The 13,172-nt window shown below is 46.2% G+C and overlaps 1 protein-coding gene across 9 annotated transcripts; it reads left to right on the plus strand.

Moving 5' to 3' along the window:
- Nucleotides 1-204: 204 nt before the first annotated feature.
- On the plus strand, nt 205-12,911 carry Zbtb21 (zinc finger and BTB domain containing 21). 9 transcript variants are annotated; one of them, XM_052158410.1, is made up of 4 exons: nt 254-441; nt 5,743-5,885; nt 9,552-11,208; nt 11,809-12,911. In XM_052158410.1, exons 2-4 carry the CDS (start codon nt 5,814-5,816, stop codon nt 12,795-12,797), a joined length of 2,718 nt encoding a protein of 905 aa, XP_052014370.1. In that variant the 5' UTR covers nt 254-441; nt 5,743-5,813; the 3' UTR covers nt 12,798-12,911. The 9 variants fall into 9 exon arrangements, with proteins under 9 accessions (XP_052014363.1, XP_052014369.1, XP_052014371.1 ...); XM_052158409.1 differs by lacking the exon at nt 5,743-5,885 and having other exon boundaries at nt 211-342; XM_052158411.1 differs by lacking the exon at nt 5,743-5,885 and having other exon boundaries at nt 212-342; nt 9,552-9,717.
- Nucleotides 12,912-13,172: the final 261 nt, after the last annotated feature.

Consider the following 13,172-nt stretch of genomic DNA (forward strand, 5'->3'; position numbering starts at 1 on the left):
CGATAGCTTTGCTACCGACGGGGCATCCCTCGACCACATACCTACCCTCGGGGCGTCCCTGCGCCCCACTGCTCGTGCCCGCGCCTCACCGGAGAGGCACCCACGCGCGGGACCCAACGCGGCCGCGCTCCCGCAGGTCCGCCCCCGGCCCGCCCCCAGCCGCTCGGCACCCAATCCCAGCGCCACGCACGTGACGAGCGCTGCCTGCAATGACCTCATCCCTGGTGTGGGATGACGTCAAATTCAAGATGGATGGAATCACAGCGGCAGTGGAGGCTGCGGGTTGCGCGAGCCGCGTGTGAGCGGAAAGGGGCTTGGCGCCTGCCCCAGGGCCGAAGAGCGGTGAGTAACCGTCACGCTCCGCGCCCTAGGAGGACGTCGAGCCCTGTCGGGGACTACAGCCTCTCCGCAAAACGCGGCCTTTCCTGACGTAACTCTGAGGTGATTTCTCTCCTTTTTTCCTCCACCAGCGGGTTGCGGGCGTCTGGCCCTTTTACGCGTGCGCGGGGCCGCGGTCCTCACAGAGCATGCCCAGACTCCCACGTAGCCGAGTGTGTCCTTGCACTGCGCATGCTCTGTGCCCGCATTTGGCCTCGCCCTCGCTCCTACGCATGCTCAGCCTCCAGGCCGCGGAGCTACTCACCCTGGCCCGGGCGGCCCGAATAGCCACGGTGGGGTCCGGGTGCTGGCCACAGCAGAACCGTTGAGATGCGGCTGCGGGCTAGGGCGCGCTCTCTGGGTCGGGCGGCGCGCGCTTGCGCGGGGCCGGGAAACTGGCGGGCGGTGATGGCACCCACACCTGCCGCGGCTGGAACGTGACAGCCTGGCAGCTAGAACCTCCGCGGCCACCTCCTCAGCCTATGCAGACCCTATCGTACCCCTCACTCCGACCCTCGAGCCTGAGACTTTTTTTAGGAGAAAGACCCTCCTCCGGGGACATAGCACGGAAGATCTCCCTGCAGCTCACATCTTGGCTGGGTCTCCCCATCTCCCAGACTTGGTTATTTGGAGCACCTTTGAGTGCCCCTCTGCAGAGACTGTACCTTGTAATCAAAGAGCTATGCACATGTGTGTCCCTGAGGCTCTGGGTTCAGGAGAAACTCACACTGCAGAACGTGTACAGAGAGCCTTAAACAGGTACTCCCTAAGGTTGCCCGACACAGGGGCGGTTTTGGGAGACACTGAGCAGCCCTTTGAAGCTTGAGATTTTTGTGTGGTGCATGAACTCCAATTGCTTCTATATCTTTGGATCTGTGTTACAGCATAGTCTGGTGATTGTTCATCAGCATGACCCTGAGTCATAAGTTCCTGGGTTTGTTTCATGGTCCTCCCACCTTGTTTCAGAGGGCGAAAGTAGGTTAATCCATGTTAGTGTTTCTACTGAAAACCCTCCTCCACATCTGGTGATTAATCATTACCCTTTACCTAACCCCTAAATATTGATGTTAAAGTAGAAATTTGGCTTACTTAAAAATGACTTTTTAATTCAGCCTGTGCACTAAACAGCATTGTGTTTTTATTATTTATTGAAAGTATAGGGGGTGTCATTCTTAGGAAATAGAAATTGTTACTAGGAACTCTCCTTTGAGAAATTGACAGTGTTATGTAGTGGAGAATATTAGGTATGAGAACAGTAAAAGCATCAAAAGAGTTAGCATAGATGTCTCTAGACAAGGAGATAACTGAGAGGCCATTTTAGTTGTTCTAGTACTAGAGCTGATTAAGGGCTAGATTTACAGGTATCAGAAATTGGCCAAAGGGCAAAGGAAGGAATAATTTTCTGCCAGAGGAGATATGGCTGGCATCATCCAACCTAAGAAGGTAATGATTGAAGACAAGCAGGTGTGAGAGTGTGGATCACAAGTGCCATGTAGGACAAGTAAGTTCACGGAGATGGATCTGTTCAGAAGGAAGGGGCTGGAGCTTGAAGATGTCTGAGCAGAGATACAAATGGAGTCAGTCCAATTGTTAATACAGTCACAAAAGCTCAGAAAAGACAGAGAAAACGCCCCATGTTGGGTTCTACAGACTCTGGAGAGATAAAGGTGAACAAGTTAAATCCTCAAGTCTAGTGAGCTTTCTTTATATGGTAGACTCCTGCCAAGTCCTGTGCTATGAATTCACAAGTGAAAGCAAGGGCTTTTCAGGGGAGATTATGGAGTGTTCTGAGGGATCCAAATATAAAAGCTGATGCATTGAAATCACCATGGGGCTGTTGCAGAGGGATGAAGTATTGCTGTTGGCACGTTACAAAAGCTTTTGTAGTTCCACCTGAATCCTTCTGTACAAAGTGGCCAAATAAAGGAGAGATAAAAGATACTTTTGAGTTTCAGAAACTGGAAGTAGAGACTTGTGGGTTAGATGGTAAGGAGTCCCTCTGTCTTAGTTTGGATTTTATTGCTGTAAAGAAATTCCATGACCAAGGCAACTTTTATAAAGGAAAACATTTAACAGGGACTGGCTTTTGGTTTCAGAGGTTTAGTCCATTATAATCATGGTGGGAAGCATGGAAACATTCAGGCATACATGCTGATGAAGGAGGAGCTGAGAATTCTACATCTTGATCTGAAGTCAGCAGAAGGGGACTGTGTCCACACCGGGCATACCTAGAGCAGAGCATAGGAGACCTCACTGCCTCCACAGTGACATACTTACTCCAAGAAGGCCACACCTACTCCAACAAGGCTATATCTTCTAATAGTGTCACTCTCTATGAGCCAAGCATTCACACATGTTAATCTATTGGGACTGTACCTATTCAGACCACCACAGCCATCCAGATTTGGTACAGAGGTGAGGTTGATAGCAGTCAGAGAAGTCTGTAGTTTGGGTTTTTCTAGGAAATAATAATTTAGGGGAAAAAACCTCTATAGTCTAAAACAGGTCAGTAAAATGGCCACCTTTATTTCGAGTGAGCAGTCAAACAGCTTCATTTCTATTTCTTAATTTAAATTGGGGTAGAGAGTAAAATATAATCACATATATATTGTGTAGGATCTCAATTTGGGCATCATGAGGAGTGCCAAAAGTAATGTATTGGACTTTAAAGAGCTTGCAGTCCTGGTGAGACACACGGCCAACTAGTATGTCAGAGAATAAACATAGTGTTATATACCTGCTCTGTGTGACAACTGTTGTGCCTACTTTTGGCAGCAGGCATTTGCTTTTTGCCTTTTTGACAAGGGACTGCTACCCATGTTGGCCTTGAACTCATAATCCTCCTGCCTCAGTCTCCCAGGAACTGGCACTGTAGACATGATGTATTTTGCTTACTCCCTCTAAGCTTATAAAGTAAGTTTAGGACTGTGTTTGCTTAGTTGGCCTGCTTTAATTTAGTATACAGACCCAGTGACCTAAACAATAGAAACACATTTTCTCACTGTTATAGAAGCTGGAAATTGGAGATAAAAGTGGTGTTGGTAGGCCAGGTCTCCTCCTATGCTTCTTCCCTTGGCTTGTAGATAGCTTCCATGTCTTCATAGGATCTTCCCTCTATGTTTGTCTCTGATCTGATTCTTTGTTCAGAGACATCACTTTTTTTTTTAAATTAAAACACATTTTAACTTAATTAGCTGTGTCTTAAAGACCTCAGCTCCAAATAATTCCTTTTTAAGGTAAAGAAGTTAGGACTTCAACAAACAAACTAGATTGTTGGTTGGAAGTGTTTAGCCCTAACGGATTCCTAAAGGATTAGAATGTGAGCTGTGTGTGCTGCAAAAGGGGGTTGGCAAATCTGGATAGTTCAGGTGAGTAGTGGAGGAGGTCAGATGGGCAGGTTGTGTCTCAGAAACAGAAACAGGAAAATGCCACAATAACTAAAGAATTTTAAGAGTAGTTTGAATACAGGAGTCAATAGGTTTTATAATTAGCCTGTTCTGATTTAACTAAGATAGTCAAGACTATAACTTTATTCAGTATTGCATCAAGGTGGTTTCTCTGCACTGCTGGGAACTATACCAGCTAGTACACCTCTGTCTCCATGAAGACATTTAAGACATTGAAATTGACTTTTGGGATTTCCTTATCTCTAGACAATGGGGCTTTGTTCTGAGTATCCCTGTGTAAAGAATGTAATTAACACCACTCAGATATATTTAACCTTGCCTTGCACTTGCAGAGGGCCAGTGAGCAAACTGCATTCATGGAAGATAGTGTGTACTGGGGCACTAATGTAAGCCTTGCTTGAGGAATCTAGCATATGAAAGACAAACAGGAAAGGTAGGACAATAGCCAGCAGCATGCAGAAATAAGCCAGAACAGAAACTGACTGGTTAAAAACATGATCACTCTTGAGTTTTGAGGAAAAGCTTAAACAACAAAAACAAACAAACAAAAATACATTGGGCCAGGAGTGACAAAACCAAACCACTTATACGAATGTACAAGTCAGGCACTAGAGCATTGGAGCATTGAGCTCTCAGTCCACACTGAGATCAGTATTTGGCTCCACTCATGAACTTTGTCTTCTCATGAACTATAGTCTACGTAGAAAGTTTTTAGTTGGCCTTGCTTTGGATGTATGCCGACAACTTTCAGGTTGTACTTGCTAGGCAAGAATATTCTTCCAGACCAATGCCGAGGGTCTCTGCAGAAGAAGCCATGGCTGCTAAGTGGCCAGAACAGACCAACGGAGGCTGCTTGTATGCAGCATATCTAAGAGCCTAAAGTATGTTATAGTGGAGCCATCCTCCTGGCTGAGGCTGAAAACCTGCCTTTGAACCAAATTTGAACTAGAGAGGGAGGCTGAAATGTGTTAAAATGGAGTACAGTAACCTCACACCATGAAGTATTCCCCTAAGCCTGTCTGGCTTTGAAACCAGAGGCACTTTAGATAATTTCAGGATGTCTGCGATGTTACCAGGTGAGTGATGATAACACTGCAGCTCAGCCAGCTTCCTGTCACCATGTAGTAAAATCAAGTGGAGAGAGTGAGAGCTTGGGGATGAGTATGTGTGTGTGTGTGTGTGTGTGTGTGTGTGTAGTTTAATGTTGGATGTTCACAAGCATCCCTCTAGTTCCAGGGTCATGTTAAGTTTATATAAGCATTCTTCAACTTGCAAAGGGGCAGTATTCCCAGAGCTTAGCCTTAGGTTAGTAAAGGGACATTTCCCACAGAGCTATTTGTGTGCATTTTTGGACTAGTCCCAGAGCTTAGCTCTTTTGTAATGATCTTTTGCTATGGCACCAGTCTCTTAAATTGAAATAGGGAAGATTGTTTTGAATCCTTTCATCTCCTTCTCACCTTCCCTTTATAGTGTCCTGTTGAGTTTCTGACTGTGTGCTTCCCTTTCTTATGCATCTGTCTCCAGAATACTTTATTCCAAAATTGCCCACCTTCCTTAAACTCCAAAGTCCTCATTCCAAGTAGCATAAGAATGGAAAAGCTTGGGTTGAATTAATTTATATTAAGACACAGTTGTCTTACCTCAGCATCTAGTGTAATCCAGGCGTTTGTGTGATGGCATGAAGTAATTTCATTGAGTCCAGCTGTGAGGAGCTTTAGGGTCCTTATAGGAGTTGGCTTAAGGCCAGGGCAAACTTTTAAAAGATTTTATGCCTGGGCCATATGAAATTTCTGAGTCTTTGGCTTTAAGATCAATATCAAGTAAATCCCAAGCCTTTCCTGAGTCTCACCGGTCACTCACTCATCCACCCTACCACTTCCCAACCATATTGATAGTCTCCTGACATCGGTGTTCTTCCACACTCTGTGCCTTCTTTATCACATTGTTGTCTGCCCAGTCACAGGAATGTGAGGTGCAGGAGAACAGGAAGCCAGCCAACGAGCTCACCTCCCATCATCAGCACCACTTATGATGCACAGTGTACAGCGGGCTCACAAACACTCGGGAGAGGAAGAGAGAAGAAAGATGTGTGCTTGCCAGGTGGGATTTGCTCTGCAGGCTGGGCTTTTCACAAGTTGCCTTGTTTATGTCTCATGTAATTTACACGTGGTATAGGTAGGGGTAGCACTGTACAGGCAAGGACACTACTGTTCAGAAAGGATGAGCAGTCCTGATAAGATTACATTGCTGATAGGTGGTAGTAGACTAAAGACTTCCCCGTGAGCTTTCACCACCACAATTCTCTCCATTGTCCCCTTTTTGAATCTTTAGGAAACAACATTAAGTAGAACCATCTTGGAGAATTTGGGAAGGTATTTGTAGGGAGATCCATGTAATAATAGGAAATCAGCCTATTTCAGAATCTTTTTTTTTTTTTAAGGGGAGTTTGTCTCAGCTGTTCCTTCCAGGCTTCTCTGCCATGGTTGATTGATGGGATTTTTGTATAATGAGTCAGGTGGAGTGAGCAAGCCAGGGACAGTGATAGCATCATGGTTTGTACATGAGATTTGTCACTGCTGTTGAGTTATAGCTAATTCATGCAGGAAAGAGTCTGCTATTCTTTAACACTCATTGAGAAAGTACACCCAGGCAGCACAACTGCTGTTGTGAGGGCTGAGCAGCTGAAATGTCAAAGAGTCATTCATCTGCACTTCCACAGCCACAGCATGCTGGATTGCCAGGCAACACTCCTCAACTCTGCTTTTTCTCTTTGTTTCATCTCTCAAGCAGTGTTTATACTTTAGTTGCTAAATTCATTAAGCAGTTACACTTACTGTAATCAAAATGCAAGAATTCAAATAGTCCTTGTTTGCAGGTAGACCAGGAATGGAGCCATTGTTTTCAAGTCCTCATAATTGACTTAAAGTGTAAAAGCAACTTGTAATTGAAGGTGAATCCATACCACTTGGCCTTCTCTTCAGTCTCTCTAGAGACTGTAGAAACAGGTGTCACTCTCCTGCTTATGATCTCCAGTGTCTTCATTTTGATTACCAGAGCCTTTTCATCTCTCTCAGGATCATGACAGTTCCCAGGATGACTCTTGTTCTCTCTTGTTTGTGGTGCTGCACATATTGCTCCTGTCCCTTGCAGGTTCTCTTACCTTTTCTCCCTGTTTCTTCTCCATGCTTTGGTTCCTTGTCTGGCTGCTTTTCTCCTGGTGCTAGTGGTGGTCACTTGTATTGCATCTCCTATGCTTTTCTCTATCTACATAATGTACATTGTCAACAGATTGCTGTGTGCTATTCCTGTACAAGACTAAACTCTGGGAACTAGGCTGTGCTAGTGATTAGTAGAGTTTTAGTACATTCTAGGTGGATCTTAGCTTACATCTGTATTTTTGGGTTGTCTTGGTGTCTTGGTTTTTCTCTCAAAAGTAGGACCAGATATAATGGTGTAGATATAGATGTTTATGCAGAGATTTCAGGGAGCTCAGAAAAGGAAACAGAAAGATGTGCACAAAGGTTAATATTGATAAGTTGTCACTTACCTGTAGAGTGTCAGAACTGAATTCCTTAGAAAAGGAGAGTTAGGGAAGCATTCTAATTTTTCTGTCAAATCTATCTCAAAGGCCATCTTCTTCCCTGTTCTGGTAGGATCTTTGGAGGCATCCTTGACTCTTCCCATTGCTCTGTAAACTTAATGGCTCTGCCTTTACAATCAGTGTCAACCCCATGCTACTGCTGTCATGACAGTAGACTCCTCCTATGTCCTTTGCTTTGTCATCTGCAAAGAAGCCAGAACTGTTATAATTAAGACATAACTTGGGTTTCTTGCCCATGGTCCTCCAGTGGCTGCCTCCTATTTCCTACAGAGTAAACCCCCCCACAGCTGCCTAGCCTTATAGTCTGACTCCTGAGATGGTCTCGTCCACGACTCCCTCTTCTCTTGGCCACAGTTTTATATCACATTAGTATTTACCTCTGTTGTAATATCTTTTCTTTGTAATACCCAGGCTCATGCCCTACGTTCTTGAGTTTTCCCAAATGTACTTCCATGACTGGATGAAATGGATGGTAGGTAGGAACTTTTTGTAGGAGCTAAGTGATGGAATAATCATCCCATTTGCAGCATTGTATGGAAGTTGTTACTATCTCTGTTTGCTGTGCAGGGAAAAGACTGAGGCTCAGAGTGACTGACTAGCCAAGAACACATGTGACTCTTACCTCCCAGAAAAACTGCTTTTACAACTGAACTGAATTATGCTTGCACATAGGGATATGTCTGTCTGTAACTGAAACAGGTTTCCCAAGCCCTTGCCACATTTAGTACTTTCTGACATTTTCTCTTTTTGTGCTTTATTGGTTTTTTTAATTGCTGGTTTCAAACCATTAAATTGAGTTTAAAAACAAAAAAGCAAAAACTACTTGACAAATGTCTGCTCAATCTTTACTTCTGGTCTGTTGTTTCCCCTGGGTCAACATCTTCAGAAATTCTCAGTACTACAGATCACCAGTGCATGGCTGAATCAGCCTTGTGACAGCTCAGTGCTTTTCTGCTGACCCCTGTAAAAGATGAGATGTGTTTTTAGAAATGGCTAGAAGAAAAAAAGGATCTCATCTAAACCCTTGTTACAAGTAAAGGAGCTGCATGTCACTGTTAAAGGAAGGCAGGTAGGAGTGAAGGAAAACCTGATGGGTGCTAGCTTCCTCTCTTGTGGCAGAGCTGAAAGGCCAATGATAGAGCCACATCCCTGTCTGCATCTTGTCTGTTCTCTCTGAAAGCCAAAGAGCATAGTCTCCAAGTGACTAAGTAGTAAAGGCTCATCCTGGAGATCTGGGAACTGGAGCTCTGAACTTGTTGACTTGTATCTGGTGCTGAGAATGGTTCTCAGGAGCAGTCCCTCTCTAGAATAATCTGTCAAAGATGTAGTTAGTCACTGTGGATACATTCTAATTCTAATAGTAAATTCTATTCTAATAGTAAAAAAAAAAAATCAGTGTCTGATTCTTTCTGTCTCTGCCCCTTCCACCTGTACACACACACAACACACACACACACACACACACAGTCTCTATGGTGCTGGTAATGAGATTCAGAGTCTTACATGTGCAAAGTAGATACTCTACTACTAAGCTACATCCCCAGTTCCATGACTTTACTATGAATAGAGACAGTGATACAAAACTAGATCACAGAAAGGAGGTGCTCATATAGCAGAGCCCACACATCATGTCACATGAAAAAGCCTGTTTTTGCTTAGGTCACCAGAGATGGGGTGGTAATCTGGACGTTCTCCTTTGTTACTATATCTATTCTTGCAGTCCTGGCAGTAACACATTTGTTGAGTGTTTACAGTAGATACTTGTTCATCTGATCTTTGCCACACCCTTGTAAAAAGGTACAGTTGTTACTTCACACACAGACCTATGTACAGAAGGCATCAGTTCACAGGGTGAAGCTGGTACTACAGGCTAGTGTCTAGCCCCAAAGCTCACACTCACCCACCAAGTTGCTTTCTCTCAGCTTTAGGTTTGAACAAAATTTCAGTGACCTTTCAGTTCAAACCCCTTAATCAGCTTTATAGCCAGGCTAAAAATTTTGACAATTTTTCCTAAATAAAGTAAGTGTAACTAAGCCTCAGATGGGTTAGGACCCTAAATGCTCAACTTAATTTCCAATTGTCATTTCTGTATATAACTATTAATTAGTTTTAATCAGGCCTTTGATGGAATACAAATGGTGATGGCCTCACCTTCTGTCTTTCAGATAAACTGCAGGATGGAGGGACTACTGCATTACATCAACCCAGCACATGCCATCTCTTTGCTCAGTGCCCTCAATGAGGAGCGCCTCAAGGGACAGCTGTGTGACGTGCTCCTGATTGTTGGAGACCAGAAGTTCCGAGCTCATAAGAACGTCTTGGCTGCCAGCAGTGAGTACTTCCAGAGTTTATTCACGAATAAGGAGAACGAGGCACAGACTGTCTTTCAGCTGGACTTCTGTGAGCCTGATGCTTTTGACAACGTTCTGAACTACATTTACTCTTCTTCCCTTTTTGTGGAGAAGGGCAGCCTTGCTGCTGTGCAGGAGCTGGGGTATAGCCTTGGTATCTCCTTCCTGACCAACATTGTTGCCAAAGCCCCTCAGGCTCCTTTTCCAGCCTGTCCCAACAGGAAAAGAGTGCCAGTGGAAGATGACGAAAGCAGCTCTCAAAAGCGAAGTGTCATTGTGTGTCAGGGCAGAAGCGAAGTGCCAGGGAAAGCCAGTGGTCCAGCCATGCAGGACCTCAGCCATGCTGCCCGGGCCTCCCCCAGTGGTTCAGTCAAGACCAGCACCACTAAGCCACATGTGGCCAAGCCACCAGAGCAGTTTCATAGTCTGTCCTTAACTGAAAAGAGCTGGACAAAGGATAGTGCTGCAGTATATGCAAAGTCTATGGAACAGCCTGGGGCTTTGGATGATCCTAATAGGGGCAGTTTGGCAAAGAGAAATACAGTCCTGCCCCCAAAGCCTTCACAGGACAGAGAGGCCACAGATGATAAACCAGGGGTGAGCAGCCAGCTTCCCAAGGGGAAAGCTATAGAGCTGGCTCTGAAGAGACCACGGCCCCCTGTTCTGTCTCTTCATAGCTCATCAGAGACTCCATATCTCTTAAAAGAAACTAGCAAAGGAGGCGGTCAGGGGGAGGATAGGAACTTGCTCTACTACTCTAAGTTAGGGCTTGTGGTCCCATCTGGTGGGCCTGCTTCTGCAAACCAGAGCATTGACAGAAGCGGCCCACTAGTGAAAAGCCTCCTCAGGCGGTCACTATCTATGGACAGCCAGGTTCCTGTTTACTCCCCCTCCATAGATTTGAAGTCATCCCAGGGATCATCCACAGCGGCAAATGAGGCACCGGGCAGTGTGTTCTATGCGATGTCTCAAAAATCATCTTTAAAAGATTGCAGTGAAAAAAAAGCCCTGGATGACAGGCCTCAAGTGCTCCAGCCTCATCGTCTCAGGTCCTTTAGTGCTTCTCAGTCAACAGACAGGGAGGAGGCCTCCCCTGTGACTGAGGTACACATTAAGACTGAGCCCAGCAGCCCACTGTCAGACCCCTCAGACATCATCCGGGTCACTGTGGGAGGAGATGCAGCAGCAGCGGCGGCAGCAGCGGCGGCGGCGGCAGCGGCGGCGGCGGCGGCAGCAGCGGCGGCGGCGGCAGCTACGAGAGACCTGCCCCTCAAAACAGAAGAAGAACAGAGAGATATTAGCAGACTCCCAGCAAAGAGAAGGTTCCAGACAGACAGAAGGTCACCCTTGAAGAAGGCAAAGGCAAATGAACACGGGCCTGCTGTCTCAGAAGAGAACTGTGAAGAGGGCAGGAGCCCTCCTTCCCTTGACAGCAACTTCCCAGATTCTGACTTAAACAGAGAGGAGTTTGGTGAGTTGGAGGGGACGAGACCAAACAAAAAATTTAAATGCAAACATTGCCTTAAGATTTTTAGATCAACCGCGGGTCTTCACCGCCATGTTAACATGTACCATAACCCAGAGAAGCCTTACGCTTGTGACATCTGTCACAAGAGGTTTCATACCAACTTCAAAGTGTGGACACACTGTCAGACCCAACACGGCATAGTGAAGAACCCATCGCCAGCCTCTAGTTCCCATGCAGTTTTGGATGAGAAATTCCAAAGAAAGCTGATTGACATAGTGAGAGAGAGGGAGATTAAGAAGGCCCTGATCATTAAGCTGAGGCGCAGCAAGCCTGGCTTCCAGGGACAGAGTAGCTCCCCAGCACAGCAAGTCATCAAGAGGAACTTGCGCTCCCGAGCCAAAGGGGCCTACATTTGTGCCTACTGTGGCAAGGCATACCGCTTTCTCTCTCAGTTTAAGCAGCACATAAAGATGCACCCGGGAGAGAGGCCCCTCGGAGTAAGCAGAGCTGCTAAGCCAAAAGAGCGGGCTCTGGCACGCGCGGTAGAGAGCAAGGAGGTTTACCCGTGCCGCCTCTGTAATGCTAAGCTCTCTTCTCTTCTAGAGCAAGGCAACCACGAGCGCTTGTGCCGGAACGCCACCGTTTGCCCTTACTGCAGCCTCAGCTTCTTCTCCCCCGCGCTGAAGCAAGAGCATGAGGACAGGTGTGAGTACAAGAAGCTGACTTGCCTGGAGTGCATGCGCACCTTCAAGTCCTCCTTCAGCATCTGGCGGCATCAGGTAGAAGTGCATAACCAGAACAACATGGCTTTAGCAGAGAACTTCGCCCTGGCCACCCTGGACCACAACGGTGAAGTGGCAGCTGCTTCCAGGCCTCAGACTGAGCCCAGCAAGGTAAACCATGTGGCCACTCCAAAAGAGGATACAGCATTTAGTGACTCTTCAGAGCAAGTGAACTTTGATTCTGAGGATTCCTCCTGCCTCCCTGAAGACTTGAGTCTTTCAAAGCAACTGAAAGTCCAAGTCAAAGAGGAGCCTGTGGAGGAGGCTGAGGAGGAGGCTCCTGAGGCTAGTGCAGCTCCTAGGGAGGCTGGCCCCAGCAAGGAGGCCGGCCTATGGCCCTGTGAGAAATGCGGAAAGATGTTCACGGCACACAAGCAGCTGGAGCGGCACCAGGAACTGCTGTGTTCCGTGAAGCCCTTCATCTGCCACGTATGCCACAAAGCCTTCCGTACCAACTTCCGGCTCTGGAGTCACTTCCAGTCCCACATGTCTCAGGCCACAGAGGAGTCTGTGCAGAAAGAATCAGAGGTGTGTCCTGTGCCCACAAACTCCCCCTCCCCACCACCTCTACCACCACCACCACCCTTGCCCAAGATTCAACCCCTGGAACCCGACAGCCCCACAGGCCTTCCTGAGAACCCAACCCCAGCTACAGAGAAGCTGTTTGCACCCCAGGAGTCAGATACCCTCTTCTACCACGCCCCACCCCTTTCAGCAATCACATTTAAAAGACAGTTCATGTGCAAGCTCTGCCATAGAACATTCAAGACTGCCTTCAGTCTTTGGAGTCATGAGCAGACACATAATTAAAGGACTTACCCCTTTTACCTGTCACAAAGCAACAGGCCCTTGGCTTGTGAACTGTGTCCTAAGACAGATTATTTGAAAAAAAAATAATAAAGGTTGGAAATTGTTATGTTTGAATTTTAAGTTTGGGATGAATTAATACTGGCTAGGAATGACCTCACAGCTTTTTGGACCTCAGCAGCAGGGGTTTGATTCTATTACTGTTGAAGTTGGGTTAATGTTGGTGATTGAGGTTTTTGGTTTCTGGGTAATGGGATGCTCCGGAAGTGGTTTTTGTTTTTTTGTTTTGATTATTGCAGACATCTAAGTTTGAGGTAACCCGTAGCCATGTTTCTAAGGCCAAAAACATACAAGGAAAAAGGGGAGTCATTTGCAGTA

The sequence above is a fragment of the Apodemus sylvaticus genome, chromosome 15, assembly GCF_947179515.1.
Source record: "Apodemus sylvaticus chromosome 15, mApoSyl1.1, whole genome shotgun sequence".
Lineage (NCBI taxonomy): Eukaryota > Metazoa > Chordata > Mammalia > Rodentia > Muridae > Apodemus > Apodemus sylvaticus.